A 19,071-nucleotide genomic window follows, 5' to 3' on the forward strand; every position below is an offset into this window, starting at 1 on the left:
TAGAGAGAGGCAGAGTGAAAAATCTCTCCCCTAGGGGGATGGCCACACTGTAGTCTTTTCCTCTGTTCCTCTTCAGATTTTGGCATGCACACACACGTGCCCAGCGTGTTTTTCCAGATGCCGAGTCCAGTACTCCAACCACACAGCTGGCTGTGTGGGGTCCAGCTGCCGAACCTCCACGCTACTTGCTGGCCCACTAGTGCTTTTTAAAATTCTGGTTTTTTTGAAAAGAACACAATGTTAAAAATTCTCCTAATGGAGCAGAGGCAACAGTAATGATTTGTGGTAATCTCCACGTTCTAGCTGACCTGTACCAAAGGAAAAAGGAGGCCAACTATCAGGGCTCCCCGACAGACTAAGTTTTGTTGATGGATATCTTTGATCTCTGGTCACCGCTAGTCCTCAGTTTACTACTCGGCAAAGCTCTTCTGGTTTCTTCATTTTGTAATATCTCATATTTCCTGAGTGATGTGTGGTCCTGAGGTCTGCTGAGTGGTTATTTTGTAACTTGACCTTTCACACGCAGCATAACAGTCTCGTCTTCGTAGTGAATGGCATAGTTGGAGAAGTTTCCCTTCAGTTTGAAATATTTTTATATTTTAAATTATATTATCTTGTTAGGCTTATTAGAAAAATATATTTAACGACAGAGTAAAAATCTTTAGAAGTTAGAATTTTTTTTTTCTTCAAATTAAAAAAAAAAAAACGTAAAGGGCCTCTAACGCATCTTGCTGTCACTGTTTTAAACTGTGTCTTGTGTTTGTTTGTATGAGCAGTGCGCTGGGAGCGGACCCTGGGCGCCATTGTGAGGAAGAAGAATCAGCCAATGACTCCGGAGGCGGTCCAGGCGCACTGGAAGGAGATCTGCAACTTTGACAATGCCCACAAGGTGCAGACTGTCCAAGGTAGATTCGGTGGTCCTGGCTGGGCATCAGAGGCAGAAAATGTTCTCTTTTGTGGAATCGTCTTCCAGCTTAACCTTGGTGACTGAGGCACTTGAGTCATTTCTAGCATATCGTCTGGGCTGTCGGGCTGCTGGAAAAGTCGTGATGCATCTTTGCATAGAAAGACTTTCCTGACAACCTAACAGTAAGATTAGAACTCTTTTTTTTTTTTTTATTTCCTCTTTAGAGAGATTTTTGCTATAGGATGTGTGCACTCATTGGGGAGACATCCCAGAGGGATAGTCATACTACAATCCCTTCTCCTCCATTCTCTTGTTGGGATTTTGGGCACACACGCACACATGCCCAGGCATGAGTTTCAAGTCTCTGGGTTCAGGACTTGAACTGCGGTTGGCCATGTGGGAGTCTAGTGACATAGCTATTGTACTCTTTGCTGGTCCTGAAGATTAGAACTTTTTACATTTAAAGCTATTTATTTCACTCCCACTGTCTGTTTTTTAGTTTTTTTTTTTTTTTCCTTAATTTTACTAGAGCATATGTGCACTCACTAGAGAGAGACAGAGAGACAGAGAAAGAGACGGCAGTGGGAGAGTGAAAAAGCATCCCCCTCTGGGAGATGGCCACTCCGTAATCCCCTCTTCATTCTCCTGTAGGGATTTTGGGCACACATGCACATGTGCCCCAGTGTTTTTCAAGCATCTGAATGTGGGACTGGAGTTGCCGTCAGCTCTGTGGGGTCCGGCAACCTTAACCACCACTCCGCTGTTTGGTGCAACTTTTTGTTTTTGTTTTTCAGATTTTTGCCATAGACCTGTATGTCTGCCAGAGACCGAGAGTCAGTGAGAGGGAAAGTGAGAACTCATCCCCTGGGGGAATGGCCACACCACAATCCCTTTTCCTCCATTTTCCTCCTGGGATTTTGGGCACATGTACCTGGTGTGATTTTCAAGCCACCAGACCTAGGAATCGAATTTATAGGACTCGAACATGTGGGAGTCCAGTGCTTTAGCCACCATGTCTCCTGCTGGCCCCACAGTGCAGTTTTTCAGTTCTTTCTAAACCTGTTTATAACCTCATCCATGTGTAGCTGGAGGATAGCTGGCATGAGATATTTAACCATTTGTGCTAAAACGTATCTACTCTAGCCGATAACTGGTTTCAGAGTCTTCCGTTGTCTAGCCGTATTTTCCTAGGCAGACCTGATTTTCCGCTACTTCCCCCAAACCTTATCTAACCCCATTTTAGTTCTTTTTTTTTTGGAGAGGTTTTTGCCATAGGGTGCGTGCACTTGCCAGACAGAGAGAGACAGAGACAGAAAGCGAGAAATCACCCCCAGGGGGAATGGCCATGCCACAATCCCTTCTCCTCCATTCTCCTCTGGGGATCTTGGGCACGCATGCACACGCGTGTGAGTTAAGCCACCAGGTCTGGGACGCGAACCGTGGTCGACTACATGGGAGTCCAGCGACATAGCCATTACGCCAACTTCTGGTCCTTCAGGCTTAGCTCTTTCCGTCTAGGCTGGACCTGGCTTCCTGTGAGCCCTCTGTCTGGGCTGCCGCCCCCAAGCCCCCTGCTCTCAGCACCTCCCTGACCTCAGTGCCTCTTCAGGAGACTCGAGCCCCAGGTGTTTAGAAAAGCCTCCCTAGGGATTCTGGGTTGCCTTGATCCCTCCTTAGTTAGCTGACTTCGACCTCCTGAGAGTGACCGTAACCGCCCCTGCCGCCTAGCCGCATGCGTGTGTGGCCCTTTCTCGGGGCGAGCCCTCCCAGGCCGGGACTGCCATGTGCCTGTTCCGCCTCCGTGTGTGGTGCTGAGTGCTGGGCGCAGAGAGGGGATTTGGTAGGTGCGTTCGGGTGGGTTCTTTACTCACCTGTGACACGCCACAGTTACAGATAACTGAGACCAACCTTTTCCCCTAGTGTGACCCACACGTGCACATGTTACACGATAGAACCCGATTCCAGAAAACTCTACTAGCAGCGTTTGCGCCAAGAACGAGCTCAGGTTCTGTCTCTGAGTAGAGTGCTTTTAGCTTATTCCAAGGTGTCGTTCAATTAAGTAGCCTCTGCTCTGGGCTCGTAGGCATCCCCGTAGCAGGGAATCCTCTGCTCATGTTGTCCCGAAGGACAGATATCCCTGGTCATCTCCAGCTGTGTAGTTAGGTTGTGGGTTTTATCTCAGTTCAGAAGGAAGGCCCCATCTCCAGGGTTTGATAAATGGTCCCAGAGCCTTCAGAATATCTTGTGGCACCTATGAGTGCCTGGGAGCTTCCTTTGAGATCCCAGAGCAGGAGGTCTGAGAGGGTTCGTCCTCCCTGATCTGGTCAGCAGTCAGTGGCCAGAGTGACAGTTTTCTCTGGAAGAATTTTTAGTACTGTCATCAGACCCCTTACTGAGACCTGAGGGGTCATTCTGGTATTATTTCCTCCTCGAGGAGGGTCGGTGGTAGAGAGAGAAAGGAAATGATCTGTAGTCGCCCTTCCTCCTGACAGAAACCTTACAGAACCGTAACGCAGTGCGAAGACATTGAAAAACTCAGAGCCCGGTCAGATAGCCCGGGAGGGGAATACGAGGCGATGCCTTGTTTTCCATCGGAGACACCCAGTTTTCTGCGGTCTCCTTCCAGTCTCGCAGTGTGTGTTACATCAGCCCAGTACCTACATTCTGTTTGTGAGTGACGGTGGAGGTGTCGGTAGCAGGCGTGTTGGATGTTACAGGGATATTTACTGGGTAGTCAGAAAAGTCACGATGCATTTTTGCAAAGAAAATATGAAGGACTTTTCCGATGACCCAATATTTAGTATATCGTAGCTTTATTCTTCTTAGTCACAACTTTAACCAATTTTCTGTGTTTCTTTCTTATTTTTATTGAATGCTAGAATCAACTGCCAGTATAGTCGAAGTTCTGAGTAAAGTAGATTCAGAAGGAGGAGTTTCTCCAAATCGTACCAGTCACGCAGCGTCGGCCACATCAGGATTTGTAAGTGGGAAGAACTCTTCGGGCCTTGGCCTTCTCTGGAGGGTGCTCTCCCTGTCCTCCCCTCCCCTCCCTGGCCTCCCTCGGTTTCCGATGTGGTCACTCTCTCACTCTCTGTAGTCTCTAACAAGGGCGAGACGCAGAGGCAGAGACGATGTGACGACTTACAATTCAGAGAACGTTTATGATGGATTCACAGCAGTCCTTGATTTCTTTTCCCTGGGAAGTGTTGGGGCTGTGCTGGTTCCTGGTAACCCCCTTTCCCCAGTTTCTTGTCTCAGTCGTCATGTCTGTGAAGTTCTGTTCTCAAGGTTGGCCTAGTTTCTGTCTCCCACTTTTTACCCTGTCTCAATATGACGTTGCACTACCAGGAACAGGGGAGTTGAAAATGAGACATTCTACCTATTGGTAAGAAGCAAGGGATAAAAAAGCATGGGTCGAGCTGCCCGTGCTGTGGAGGTGTCATGGCTGGATCCCACGTGGTGGTGTGGTTTGAGTTCTGGACCTGTTGGCTTGAAAAACATGCTAGGCATGCCTGCATAAATACCAAAACCCTGAAAGGAGGGAGGGGTGGGGCAGAAGGGATGGTGGGGTGACCATGACCCATACCCATGGGTGGTATTTCCTCCCTCTTTCTCTCTCTCTCTCTCCCCAGTGAGTGTAAACATCCTATGGCAAATTAAAACAAAAGTACATGGGGCCAGTAGACTGCGTGGTGGTTGAGGTGCTGGACTCCCACATGGCCGACTGTGGTTCAAGTCCTGGACCTGGCAGCTTGCCTTCTCATGCTCCCTCTCTCTCTCTCGCTATCTTTCTCTGATCAAATTAAATAATAATAATAAGCGGATAAAATTAAATAAAATAATTCTTTAAAAAAATAACAAAAGTACTTATCTATAAGTGAAGTCCTTTTCTACACATCATCTAATTGGTTTCTCTCCCTTCCTTCCTTCCTTCCTTTCTTTCTTCCTTTCCTTTCCCTTCCTTCCTTCCTTCCTTCCTTCCTTCCTTCCTTCTTTTCCTTCCTTCCTTTCTTCCTTTATTCCTTTCCTTTCCTTTCCTTTCCTTTCCTTTTCCTCCCTTTCTTCCTTCCTTCCTTCCTTTCTTCCTTTCTCCTTCCTTCCTTCCTTCCTTCCTTCCTTCCTTCCTTCCTTCCTTTCTTCCTTTCTTTCTCCTTCCTCCCTCCTTCCTTTCTCCCTTCCTTCCTTCCTTCCTTCCTTCCTTCCTTCCTTCCTTGATTTTTTACCATAAGGCTTGCATGCTTACCAGAGAAAGACAATGAGAGGGAAAGTGAGAAATCACTCCCCAGGGAGGATGGCCATGCTGCAGTCCCTTCTCCATTCTCCTTTTGGAATTTTGGACCTGCGTGCACATGTGCCCAGCATGATTTTCACTATTTTATTTTATGTGTGCGTACCGGAGAGACAGACAGAAAGCGAGAAATCATCCCCCAGGGTAATGGCCATGTGCAATCCCTTCTCCTCTCAGGATTTTGGGCACATGTGCCTGGTGTGAGTTTGAGCTGCTGGGTCTGGACCTGGAGCCGCGGTCGACCATTTAGGAGGCCTGCGACATAACCATGACACCATCTGCTGGTACCTGCCTGGCGTGATTTTCAAGCTGCTGGGTCCAGGACTCACACTGTAGTTGTCCATGTGGGAATCCAGCATCTCACCCTCCGTGCCACTTGTTCGCCCCAATTGGTTTCTAGTTTTTTAAAAATAAAATATTCTGAAACAGTTAGGCTCCATGAAAGTCACTGACATCCTGTTCACATCTTTTCAAAAGCAAACTAGGTATGTAAGCATTTAAGAGTTGTGAAAAGTTAAAATGTCAAAGAATTGATAAAAATATCAATGAAAAAATTATTTTTCCTTTCCCTTGTTGTAGGCTGGAGCTGTTGGCCATAAACTCCCTTCATTTTCCTCTGAGTATACGGAGCTGGAAGCTATTATGTACGCCCTTGGAGTGGGGGCATCAGCCAAGGATCCCAAGGATTTAAAATTCATTTACGAAGGAAGTTCTGATTTCTCCTGTTTGCCTACCTTTGGAGTTATCATAGCGCAGAAATCTATAATGGGCGGAGGATTAGCAGAGATTCCTGGGCTTTCAATCAACTATGCAAAGGTATGCTAGTAAAAAAAAAAAAAAAAGCGCTTTTATTTTGTTATACTTCCATGTCTCTAAATGTTTGTTGGTAAATGTCGCATCCTACGTGTACGTGTGTGTGTAATAACTGTATCTATAGAGTGTTTATCGTGGTTGGTGCAGGAATATGGATTTAGCATATCTTTCAGTTTATTTCTTTTTAAGAATAAAAGAGGGAAAGTTAATTTAAAATGGTAGCAAAAAAGAAGAAAGTCCACGCAGAGCCCCTCCGCCTGGCATGGCATTATTAATCCTTTATCATTTACTGCTAGTTGCCGAGCTAGATCTCTTCTTTCGGCTTTCACTTTCTTATCTGCACAGTGGCTGTGTAATTCTACTTCACGATCCTGGCTGCTGTGTGGAGCCGCGTGTGGGGGTAGAGAAGCAGTCAGGGTCTGTTAGGGCCGCCCAGGCCAGCGGGCTGCGGGGGAGGGAAGTCAAGTACGAAGATGTGTATTCTGGACAGTGGGATGAGATACATGTCTACATGTACCTGCATGTACCTACCGTGGGATATAAGAAATACGTGTCATTACGCACTGTTCTGAGGTCGGTGTGGGGTTAAGTCTGAGACACCTGTTACCACATTACAGTGGTGATGTAAAATGCAGGTGAGTGTATGAGTCTGGAGTTTGCAGAGGTCTGTCTGGGGCTGTTTAAAGACTCGAGACCGCATGAAATCAGCCAGTGTGCGAGTCTGAGTAGAGAAGAGGCTTGAGCGTGGGGCTCTGCAGCGCTCAGAGGTTGGAGAGATGCCGAGAAAATGACTGGAGACCGAGAAGGGCTGGCTGGTGGGGCGTGGGGACCATCGGGAGAATGGGGTGTGGGGAAGCGAGATGGACACAGCATTTCAGAGAAGAAGGAGAGGACACCTGTGAAGACGTTTTTGAGTTAGGGTACATTTTACTTCTTGAGGTCGAGGTTCAGCTTACGAGCGTGCCAATAGTTGTTGAATCTCAGTGCTCTGAGCTGGTCTCTGGCGGGCAGAGTGAGAACCCATCCTCTGGTGGCTCCGTGGCCCACGGCTGCTCTGACTTGGAGCGTTTGATGAACTGGGGAGAACTAGGTGCCGGACACCCTGTTTGCAGCCTCAGTCGCTCTCCTGTGCTTTTTCTGCACAGCCTGCTCCTGTCTGGATAATGTAAGTGGGAAAAATGAAAACAAATGTTTAACAGTTCCTCTCGCTTTGGAACTCACAAATGGTGTTCATGTTCTGTGGCCCAGAGTGACAGCCATCTTGGCTTTGGATCCCAGTTGTCCCACCTTGAGTTTCCAGTCTTTATGACAATGAGACAGGGCTGCTTTAATTGAGCTGCCCATCAGCCCTGGGAAGACAGGGAAGTCGCAGTACCGTGGCCCGCATAATCGTCTGGGTGTGGGCGAGGTCTCGGTTCTGCCCTGGGAAGACAGGGAAGCCGCCACAGCTGTCTGGGGGTGGACAAGGTCTCGGTTCTGCTGTCCTGTGATTTTCCTGCGTGTATCGGTGTCTTCTCACTGACACGTCAAGCTCACGTGGCTGCCAAGCTGCACAGTGTCCTCAGTCTCTGCTCTGTGGGGGTCACTGAGGAGATGTGTGGAGGACATGTGAATGTGGCTGTAGCATTTCTCTTCGGTTTTACTTGAGTCACTCGTATTGGGTATGTGTGACCTGAAATTACTTACTAGCATTGGCCCATTTGTTCATTTTTATTCAAGAAATATTTAGCAGATGCCTCCAGTACTATTATAAACACTAGGAATATAGCCTGGCATCTGTATTAGCGAATAATCTATAATTATTAGTCAGCAAGGATTTGTGAATGCCAGGAAAGAACACAGATATTCTCTCTGCTCCAAAAGAGCTTGAGTGTCTTTACATTGGAGGGCTGATTATTTCTGAATCACATGATTAAGAAGTTGAAGCCAAACGGGTCATTTGGGGAGAGTTGTGGCATGACTGTGAACAGTAGCATGTCACTTGTCCCTATGGGCGCTGCCTGTGGAACCGGAAGGTTTGCTGATAAGATTGTGCTTCCCCGGTGCAGGTTCTTCATGGGGAGCAGTACTTGGAGTTACATAAACCGCTGCCCAGAACAGGTGAGTCCCCGAACACGCGTTCCGTGTCTTAGCTTTGTTCTCTGATCAACCCTCCAAACTGTGCCCATGTGTTAAACTGGCATGGGTGACCTAGTAGTACACCACCACTTACTGTGCCATGTAACTGTTAGAGTAGATTGATGTTTGCACATGCCTGTTTGGGTTCTTCGCTCTTACAGAGCTTAGAGTCTGAGAGGCGGTGGGCAGCGATAAACGCGCTCAGTACCTTAGGGCGGGATGAGTGTAAGATTGGCTCAGGGGCACGGGTCTCTAACCTGGAACCGAACTTGGGGTTGGGGAAGGCTTCTTGGTGGAAAGGAGCTCTAAGCTGATCTGAAGGATGCATTAACAGTGCATCTTGTGAGGAGTGGGCTGCAACAATTTCAGACCGAGGAACCCCTGTGCAGAGTTGTGTGAAGCTGTGGCTGTTAGGGGAACAGCGCCCTGGCGAGGTTCCGGACGGGCGAGTTGGGGAGGGTGCAATGTCAGAAAAGTGAGGTGAGAGGGCTGGAGTTTGGATCTCGTTCTAATGGTGACAGATATCCACTGCAGGGTTTTAAGCAGAGGGGTTTACATGGACAGACTGGATTTTGGAAAGCATCACTCTGGCTCGTCTTTGCAGTGCTCGGCTTCTCCTGTATCACCTCCCGTCCAGCCACCGGGTTCTTTGATCCCTTTCCTTAAATACATCCAGAATCCTTCTATTTCTGTCCACCTCCATCTCCACTTCTTGTTTCTTCCTTTGTTCATCCGTGCCTTCTAAGTGCTCTGTCTGTACCCTTGTTCTCCTCAGGCGTGTTCGCCTCACCGCAGCCAGGACGCTGTTTCTAAAATGCAGTGTGCTTGCTGTGTCCCCACTTAAGACCCCCGATGGCTCTCCGTCGACTTCAGACCAGTTTTGCACGGCCATGCCTTGCCAGATGGTCATTCTATTTTATGTCTGGGATAATGCTCAAGTTTTTTGGCTTGGCTGCAGGGTGGCTCGTACCATTCATGGATACAGAGAACAAAAGAGAAAAGTGGATTTGGGGAGAAAGGTGATAAGTTCACCCCTAGACAGTGATAATCTACCAAGACATCACCAATTAAATAATGGGTCCATTTTAAAGAAGTCCATAAAAGAACAATAGTTAGAAAGAAACAATGTCTCGGGACCAGCAGTTGGTGTAATGGCTGTGTTGCTGAACTCCCATGTAGCTGGTGCGTGTGCGTGTGTGCCCAATATCCCGAGAGGAGAATGGAGGAGAAGGGAATGCGGTGTGGCCATCCCTCCTGGGGGGTGATTTCTCGCTTTCTGTCTCTCTTGTCTTTCTGGTAAGCACATGTGCCCTATAGCAAAAAACCTCCCCCTCCTCCCCCCCCAAAGAAAAAAGAAAGAAAGAAAGAAACAATGTCTCATTGAACCAGTAGAGTAGAGATTTGAGAAGGAGTGGAGTGAATGGTACTGGTTATATTCTTAACATCTATTTGTTGTAGACAAACTTAAAAGAGACCAAGAGGAGGGGCTGGCCCCTTAGCCTAGTGGTTAGGGGAACCAGATCCCACATGGCTGACCATGGTTCAAATCCTGTTCCCATTGGCTTGAAAACCTCTCTGGTGCATGCCCCAGATCTCAACAGGATGGAGGAGTAGAGATGGGGTTGTGGTGGGCGCTTCCTGATGAGAGGTGCTTTCACCCTCTGTCTCGTTCTCTCTCCGTCTGCCTCTGGTGGGTGCATGTACCCTTTAGCAATTGGAAAAGAAGGAAAGAATATGGTTATTTTTAAAAGCATAATTTATCATAAATATTGATCTTTCAAATTTAATGACTCAGATATTCTGATTGCTTTTAATGTTAAATTACTGTTTTCTAGTGAGTTCAGGAAAAACAATTACCTCATGTATAATCTTTTAGTTTTGCTGAAGTTGAAATGAATGTTACTAAATGCGCTCATGTTTTCATGTAATGATTTGTGTTCTCTAAAATAGTCTATATATTTATTTTACTTTTTATTTTAGGAAAATTAAGATGTGAAGCGGTTGTTGCTGATATCCTAGATAAAGGATCTGGAGCAGTCATTCTTATAGACGGTAATTCATTTACAGTTCTTAAAATAGCACCTTAGATCTGTGTGCTTTGTAAGCAGCATAACACTTCACCGAAAAGTTGATGAATAACTTTTGAGTTTGTTTTTCAATTTATAAAAACAGAAGATAAGGCTTTTAAAACTTCTTAAGCTCTTTAAGAAAAATAAGGAAGGAGGGAGAGAAAGAAGTAGGTGGGGGCCCGGGCTGGGGGTTGGGGCATTGCCGTGGACTTAAAGAAAGTTGGCCAAGGCACAGCCGTGAGGAACAGGCTGGTTCGTGAGCGCGGGGGAGAGTTACAGGGCAGGAGGATGCTTGTGGCTGACAGGGGTATGACAGCCTGGACTGATAATTAGGCTGCCTTGTGTAAAGGTATTCTTTTCTTTGTTAGCTATTTGGAATTTAATGTATTCAACTATTGAATTTTTTTTTTAAGATTTTTTTTCATTGGGTGTGTGTTCTCACTAGAGAGACAGAGAGAGAGAAACTGAGACATAAACCCCCAGAGGGGATGGCCATGCCATAGTTCCTTCTCTTGTGGGATTTTGGGCATGCATGCCCACGTGCCCAGCATGATGTTCAAGCTGTCATGTCGGGACTTGGACCATGGTTAGCCTCATGGGAGTCCAGTGCCTCAACAACCATGCCACCTGCTGGCCCTGGCCACAGAATCTCTCTTATAGATGGTAGTTGTGTTCCTAGATTTGTGTATTTAAGCCTATTGAACTCATAAAAGAAGTTTAAACACAATAGCCACATTTTATTTGTAGTGGGGTAAAAAGATTATAGTAGTTTAATCTTAAAATACTAATAATTAAACATAAACCTTTTACTTACCTTAAAGTTTAAGAACAAAATAATTTGATATTCGTTGTTAAAATTTCTGGAAATAATTAAGTGGAAAAGTTTACATTGTTTTGTTGTGTATAATATATAGGAGGTTATACTCTAAATGCTGTTTTGGAACTTGCTTTTTTTTTTTTTCCCCCTCCATTATAAGGTGTGTGTATTTGCCAGAGAGACAGAGACAGAAAGCGAGAAATCACCCTTCTGGAGGGATGGCCACTCTGCATCCCTGCTCTTCTATTCTCCTCTTGGGATTTTGGGCATCCACACACACACACCCAGCATGTTTTAAGCTGCTGGGTCTGGGACTCAAACCACAGTTGACTCCATAGGAGTCCAGTGATGTAACCATTACACCATCTGCTGGTCCCACTTGCTTTGTTTTTACTTAATGATACATTGAGAATATTTTTGATACTCTTAAATACTATGTATGTTCTCTCTTCGGTGTCTCCTTTTTTTCTTTCTCTTTCTTTCTCCACCCCGTCTTTATTTTTTAGATTTTCATACTTGTCATTCCACGTGCTGGGAAATATTGGGTCATCGGAAAAGTCCACCGTATTTTCGTATGTTTTTCTGTGCAAAAATGTGTCATGACTTTTCTGACGACCTAGTCTTTGGCTACATTTCCGCCAGTTTTTTTAAAGTCTTTTCACCATTGTACCAGGTGTAACTTAGCACAGAAGTCCTGCAGTCACCTGCTTTCCTTTTACTGTCACTTGTTGCCCTACTCCATTTGTTCAACTACAGCTTGGTGACAGGTCATGCACAGGGTATTAGGATTTGTGGGTAAAGTATATATTGGGTCATTGGAAAAGTCCTGATGTATTTTTCTATGGGTTTTCTATGTATTTTCTATGTGAAAATGTGTCATGACTTTCTCAACAACTGAATAGATGACATTAGTGTCCAATTTCTTGTATAATAAATAGAAAAATCTTATATTAAGTACGGATTTCCATATTTTCCTTATTATTGTTTCAATTAGATTTTTCTCTAGTATACAAATTAAAATCTTATTCTGATTTTCTAGAGCTAGATATGCAAATAGCACTCAAACTTCGTAATCACTCAGTCTGTAAGTAGAGGGACAGCTGTCTTATTCACTCTATTTGCTAATTTGCTCACTCATGGTTTATTCATTGATTAATTAATGTAATAGATACTTATTAGTTTTTTGGGTACTTATTTGCTCTTTGGGTACTGTTCTGATTGCTTGGAAGAGTGAGGAACAGCCGCGATGCTGCCTGTGGGACTTAGGTCTTCATTCCGCTGTTGCCTCTTTCCAGTCCACGTTCTGGAGCACCGTGGTAGGATGTGTGAGAGCTTGAGCACGGGCTCCTACACTTTCTAGTGGGATTGTTTGAAATGGAAAGAATTAGGGAGCAGCAGGTGATGTGGTGGTTAAGGTGCTGGGCTGCCAGATGGCCGACCAGAGTTCGAGTCCTGGACCCAGTAGCTTGAAAATCATGTCAGGCACAGCTATGTGTGTGCCTAAAATCCCAAGAGGAGAATGGAGAAGGGATTGCAGTGTGGCCATCCTCCCAGTGGGTGATTTTTCACTTTCTCTCTCTCTCTGGCGAGTGCACATGCCCTATGACAAAACACAAAACAAGCAAAAAAGAAATGGAAAAAATTGAAATTTGAATGGGAGTTGGAACGGTTTAGAAAAGTGAGAGAAACTGCCATTTCATAATTAAGAAAGGATTTATGAAGTTCTTCTTCTGTCTGTCATTCAGCCACTGATAGTGGCTGCCTTAAAATGTATCCTTAAAATCCATACTTAGGTGTCTATGAATTACAGAATCCTTTCAGTAATTAGGTTTTGTATTTGAAACTTTTAAAGGAATTGTTGAACATATCTTGGTTCACTAGTTATGTCTTTTGATATTAATTTTTTTTTTAATTTAATTTTCAGTACATTCTTATTTTGGGAAGGAGCTTATATGCTATAATCAGTTCTCTATCTTCCTGGTTGGCTCTGGAGGTTTTGGGGGAAAACGGACATCGGGCAAAATCAAGGTAGGCCATCTTTATAAGCAAAAAGAACATGAAGTTAAGGGTTCTAACATGTATTTAGACCTTTTCATATCATCAAATATGCAACTTATTATTTTTAAATTTATCTATCTTAAATTTTTACTATAGGGCATGTGCGATGGCCATGCCGCAATCCCTTCTCCATTTTCCTCCTGAGATTTCGGCAGTGCACGCACACGCCCTGTGTGAGTTTTAAGTTGCTGGATCTGGGACTCATGGTCAATTTTGTGGGAGTCTAGTGATGTAACCATTACATCATCTGCTGGTCCCTCAATGTGCAATTTAGAGTTGACATCGACTAATGCATACTTCTTTGAACTGGACTTTTTCCTTGATTCGAAGTGTTTATATACTTTGTATATAACTTTTTATATGTAGAAGGATCTTGCTGAGGAGGATGATTATGGGAATATCCGTTACTTTCTTGTACAACCTTTGTAGTGTCCAACAGTTTTACCAAAAGCTGACACAAATACAGATGAAAACATTCATTCGTTCACGCAATGATGTAAGTCATACACTTATGTAAGACAACTTTTGTTACTCTTTAGTTCCTCAATTCTAAAAACTTATTTTTCTGGAGCCAGCAGGTGGCATGGTGTTTGGGGTGCTGGACTCCCACATGGTCGACTATGGTTTGAGTCCTGGACCCAGTGGCTTGCTTTCTTACTCCCCCCTACCCCCCGCAAGTGTGTGTGCCCTAGAGCAAATTGAAAATAATAATGATGAGTGAAATTAAATAAATGATTATTTAAAACCAAAAAAGCCATATTTTTTCTAAAAATATTTTGTAATTTGGATTTTATATTAATGTAACATGGTCTCTACTTCTAAGCTATTTGAGGTTATCATGTTATACTGTGGTTAATATTCTTCTTTTTTTTAAAGAATTATTTAATTTTACTTATTTATTTTGATTTGACAAGACACACACACCACACAGGTAGAGAGAGAGGGAAAGTGAGAAAGCAAGCCACCAGGTCCAAGACTTGAACCATGGTCAGCCATGTGGGAGTGTCCAGCACCTTAACCACGATGCCACCTGTCGGTCCCCTGTGGTTAATATTCTTCTGTAGTAGGGAACCAGCAGTTAGCGTAATGGCTATGTCGCTGGACTCCCACGTAGTCAACCACGGTTTGCGTCCCGGACCTGGTGGCTTAAAACTCACGCTGGGCGCCTGTGCGTGCGTGCCCAAGATCCCAAGAGGAGAATGGAGGAGAAGGGATTGCGGTGTGACCATCCCCCCTGGGGGGATGATTTCTCGCTTTCTGTCTCTATGTCTCTCTCTGCCTGTCTGGCAAGTGCACGTACCCTATAGCAAAAAAACCTCTCCAAAAAAAAAAAGAATTCTTCTGTAGTGAATAAAGTATTAGTGCTATGTGGAAAGATGACTTTCAAATGGTGTTATAAGGTACTTCTTGCACCTTTCCTAGCAAACAAACCAGACCTAAGAAGACATGAAAAAGAACCATTTAAAATTTCTGATAAAGAAACTGATAAAGAAACATTGATTCAAGAAAATCTTTATTTTGGTAGGAACAGTGAAAATCTGTGGCATTTGGGCCGTAACCTGCGCCCTTCCTGCCTCAGCTCAGGATGGTAGAAGCTCTGCCCAGGTAGAACATGTGCAGCACACAGGGCCCTGCAGAGGCTCCCAGAATAGGACCTGCTCGTCCTTTTTAAATTCTCCACCTGCGATTTTGGGTACACACACACACACATACCTGGTGTGATTTTCAAACCACCACATTCAGAACTCAAACTGCAGTCAGCCACGTGAGAGTCCAGCACCTTAACCACTCCATCACCTGCTGGCCCCATATGGAGGAGTTTTAAAGACCAATTTAAAAAACTATATCAATTGAGATATGAATTGTGTGTCTAATTCTTTTTTCAACAGTTTTTTTTTTTATTTATCTGTCTGTCTGTCTATTTATTTATATGCCAGAAAATGCACACGCAACTGAAAGAGAAAAAGGCCCCTGTGGGGCTGGCAGGTGGCTGGTTGGTGGTTGAGGCAGCTGGATTCCACATGGCCAACTATGCAGTTCAAGTCCCAGACCCAGTGGCTTGTAAAACATGTTGGGCATGTATGCATGCATGTCCAAAATCCTGGGTGGAGAATGGAGGAGAAGGGATTGTGGCATGGCCATCTCCCCAGAGGGGGGTGCTTTCCCTATGTCTCTCCAGCAAGTGCTTGTTCCCTATAGCAAATTAAAAAATAAGGAAAAGAAAAGAAAAAGAAAACGCCCTCTGTCAGGGTTTACTCACACGTAGTCCTATTTCCTCCAGTTCTCCGTCTCGCCAGGAACCTGGGCACATGGGTACATGGGCCTGTGTGTCTGTTTCTATCCACAGAGGCTGAAATGCGAACCCTGGGTGGCCATGTGGAATCCAGCTGCCTCTGCACAGCTCTTCACTGAGCATCAGGGCTGCCCCAGGTGCCGAATTCTTGCAGTTGTCATCATCTTTTACCTAGGGAAAAACTGTCCTTTTGTCACCTGGAGTACTGATCTGAGTGTATAGTTCCTTATTTATAAAGGCTCATTTCAGGGAACTCAATGTATTTGAAAGCTGGAGGTTATAAAATTGTGAGTGTCTTTCTTTATCTCCCAAACACGAAATCCTGGGTTATCGGAAGATTCATGATGCGTTTTTACATAGAAAATCAGAAAAACATGTCATGACTTTTCCAATGACCCAATATTTAAAAAAGAATCTTTTTAGCTATTTCACAGGGTTTCTTTATATTGAAACATGATTGTTTACCAAATGCCAGTTTGGGTAAAGAGAATAAGAAATTCATTTTTAAAACTTAACATCTGATGTGTTTTGACCTTAGGAAGCTGTAGCCGTACCTAACAGACCTCCCGACGCCGTGCTGACAGATGCCACCTCCCTCAATCAGGTGAGACCGTGCCCCTGGGAAGTGGCACATCCGACTGACACTTCTTTTAAGTTAAAATTCTGTGACCTCAAAATCCTGCACGCCAGGACTGGTGTGGTGCAGTGCCTGCTTCTTCACGCAATAAGATAAAGAGACGTTTCCCGTGGTTGGGATCCTCCTGCATTCTTACTCTTCACTTCTTTTCTCCATTGGATATCCAAAGAGAGTGAAAAATGGTTTCTCGTAGTCAATTCGGAAACCATCCTGCGCTATAGAGCTCGGCGTAAAGAGACTGCTCACCCCGACGGTGAGGACTCTGTGCCTGAGAGCAGGACTAAGGACAGTTCGAAGGGGAGTGCTGGTCATCCTCTCCTCTCAGGAGAGCAGCTTCGCCCCTGTGCTCGAAACAGAGTGTTCTGTGCCGACTTTGAAGGGCAGACACAATGAAACATCTTGGATGCAGTGGGTTATTTCATCTTGGACGCAGTGGGCTATTTCATCTTTTGCGTCTGGTGTAAATAGTTGGTTTTCTGAGGGGGATATGAAACGTCCTGCCAGTTCACAGATTCTGTGAGGGTATTAAGATTGATTTAGAAATAAAGGCAGCTCTAAAACACAGAAGCATGTCTGTTTTGAGAGACCTTAAGATGCTTCTCTCAGATGGCCGGGAGACTCACCATCCAGGGACAGCACAGCGTTCTTACATCTCTGGAGTCTTTTTGTGCATAAACATGTAAAAACAGCAAATTATTTGTGAAGTTCACTTACTTTTCTTTTTTTTTTTTTGGAGAGGTTTTTGCTATAGGGCGCGTGCGCTCGCCAGACAGACAGAGAGAGACAGAGAGATAGAAAGCAGGAAATCACCCCCCAGGGGGGATGGCCATGCCGCAATCCCTTCTCCTCCGTTCTCCTCTCAGGATCTTGGGCACGCACGCACACGCGCCCGGCGTGAGTTTAAGCCACCGGGTCCGGGACTCAAACCGCGGTCGACTACATGGGAGTCCAGCGACATAGCCATTACGCCAACTGCTGGTCCCAAGTTCACTTACTTTTTAGTGTAAATTTTGGCATTTTGAATGCAAACTTGTGCAGGATGTGTTGGCATATACGCAAGTTCGGCCCAGCCCAGGCAACACAGGTGGCGGGGCACGGCTGTGCAGTTCAGGAGCACGTGGGTGGACCCTGGGTGTGGTTCCTGGGTCACCCGAACCCACCAGGGGTGCTCCTGGCTGACGGGGGCCGAGGTATAGGTCACAGCGTCAGGTCGCTGTCTCTTCCTTCCTCCCACCAGCCTCCCTTCCAAGGAATAAGTAAACTTCAAAACAAAAGTAATGTTATGGGGCACAAAGAGTTAAGGTTAGGTATACGAATCGTATTTCTTTGTATACCATATAATCAGATGGTGGAAAGAATACTACTTTATTCCTCACCTTAGTCTTTACCTTTTAATGTTCTCGCTGTTTTTTAAATTCATTTCTTTCTTTCTTTTTTTTTATTTCTAAGAGAGATTTTTGCTATAGGGCACATGTGCTAACTGGAGACACAGAAAACAACAGAGATAGAGAAAGTGAGAAAGCACCCTCTGGGGGGATGGCCACTCTGCAATCCCTTCTCCTCCATTCTTCTCCTGGGATTTTGGGCATGCACATACACGAACCTATTGTATTTCATGCCACTGGGTCTGGGACTCGAACTGTATGGGAGGCCAGCACTTTAATCACTATGCCATCTGTTGGCCTCTTAAATTCATTTCTTAAGAATGCCCTCATATTGGGACCAGCAGTTAGCGTAATGGCTATGTCGCTGGACTCCCACATAGTCGACCACGGTTCGAGTCCCGGACCTGGTGGCTTAAACTCACGCTGGGCGCGTGTGCGTGCGTGCCCAAGATCCCGAGAGGAGAATGGAGGAGAAGGGATTGTGGCGTGCCCACCCCCCCGGGGATGATTTCTCGCTTTCTATCTCTCTGTCTCTCTCTGTCTGGCGAGCGCACGTGCCCTATAGCAAAAACCTCTCAAAAAAAAAAAAAAGAAAGAAAATAATGCCCTCATATTTATGTTTACATATAGTGTAAAAGAGAAATTAATTTTGCTAGAGTGCTGAAGAATAAAAAAGTTCATGGTTTCAAGTTGAGAAAAATTCAGCAAATGCTACTTCATCATTGTTGGGTTACGCTGAAATGGTAAAATGTGCTTGCCGTAGATAAGTATCTTGGTCCATTTTACCTCGCTAGTAGACATAGCTGAGGCTGGGTGATTTCCTAAAGACGACAGACATTTATTTACAGACTCATGATTCTGTTGGCTAGAAAGCCCAGTCCTCGGCCTGTGGCGGCCAGTGGAAGCAGAGGCTGGTGGGTCACAAAGAGAGAATGAGTACTTGCTCTTGTAGCAGCCGGCCTCGAGAGCTGATCTCTTCTCGCGAGAGTTAAAGCTGGCTGAGTCTGCTGAGATGACATTAATTTGTTCCTGAGGGTGTTGCCTCCATGCTGTCATCAGCATGAGCCTCACCCCTAGGGCACCATGACGCAACGGAATTTTCTCCTAATACTTTTGTAGTACAGTTAGTGGAATTAAGTCCCAAGGTGTATTTCTGGGGAACGTATTCTAACCTTAGCGATAAATGCTGAATAGTTTCCAAGTATTGAATTTCTACATACAGTAAGTAGGAAGGATTCCTTTCTTCTTCCCTCCCTCCCTCCCTTTCTTTTTTTTTTTTCCAAGGTTTTTGCCATAGGGTGCCTATGCTCAGCAGAGAATGATAGAGAGAAACAATGAGAGGGAAATTGCCGGGAGCTGTACCCCAGCCGGGGTGGGTGCACAGGGAGGCAATGCGGGTGAACAGGAATCAGACTAAGACCTCATGCCCTTAGCATGTTCTTAGCCGGCTACAGCCAGAGTACACTCCGGACTGCAGCCCTGATGGCCAGAAGTCATGCGTATTTATTATGGAAGGAGTTTTACAGCAGTGGGATGGGTGAGGGGAAGTAAGTGAAACATTTTGCTCTAAAAGGTAAGGCATTCAAAGTATAGGAACAATAATCATAAAACATGACGTCTGTTTTGTTTAGGTATAAACAGTCATAATTTTTAGAACGAGGAAGTCCATTTTTTGGGTGCATCTTC

At 45.1% G+C, this 19,071-nt stretch overlaps 1 protein-coding gene across 2 annotated transcripts in view; it reads left to right on the forward strand.

The window, feature by feature from the left end:
* HSD17B4 (hydroxysteroid 17-beta dehydrogenase 4) overlaps positions 1-19,071 on the forward strand; it is a 97,643-nt gene that overhangs the window by 40,013 nt on the left and 38,559 nt on the right. For both annotated transcript variants that reach the window (XM_006162347.3, XM_027765898.1), the window contains exons 11-17: positions 777-905; positions 3,787-3,887; positions 5,775-6,011; positions 8,057-8,108; positions 10,107-10,178; positions 12,937-13,040; positions 15,902-15,967. In XM_006162347.3, the coding sequence (XP_006162409.2) occupies positions 777-905; positions 3,787-3,887; positions 5,775-6,011; positions 8,057-8,108; positions 10,107-10,178; positions 12,937-13,040; positions 15,902-15,967 (761 nt within the window). The remainder of the gene's footprint in view (positions 1-776; positions 906-3,786; positions 3,888-5,774; positions 6,012-8,056; positions 8,109-10,106; positions 10,179-12,936; positions 13,041-15,901; positions 15,968-19,071) is intronic.

This window comes from Tupaia chinensis, unplaced genomic scaffold, assembly GCF_000334495.1.
Source record: "Tupaia chinensis unplaced genomic scaffold, TupChi_1.0 Scaffold139897_1, whole genome shotgun sequence".
Taxonomy (NCBI): domain Eukaryota; kingdom Metazoa; phylum Chordata; class Mammalia; order Scandentia; family Tupaiidae; genus Tupaia; species Tupaia belangeri.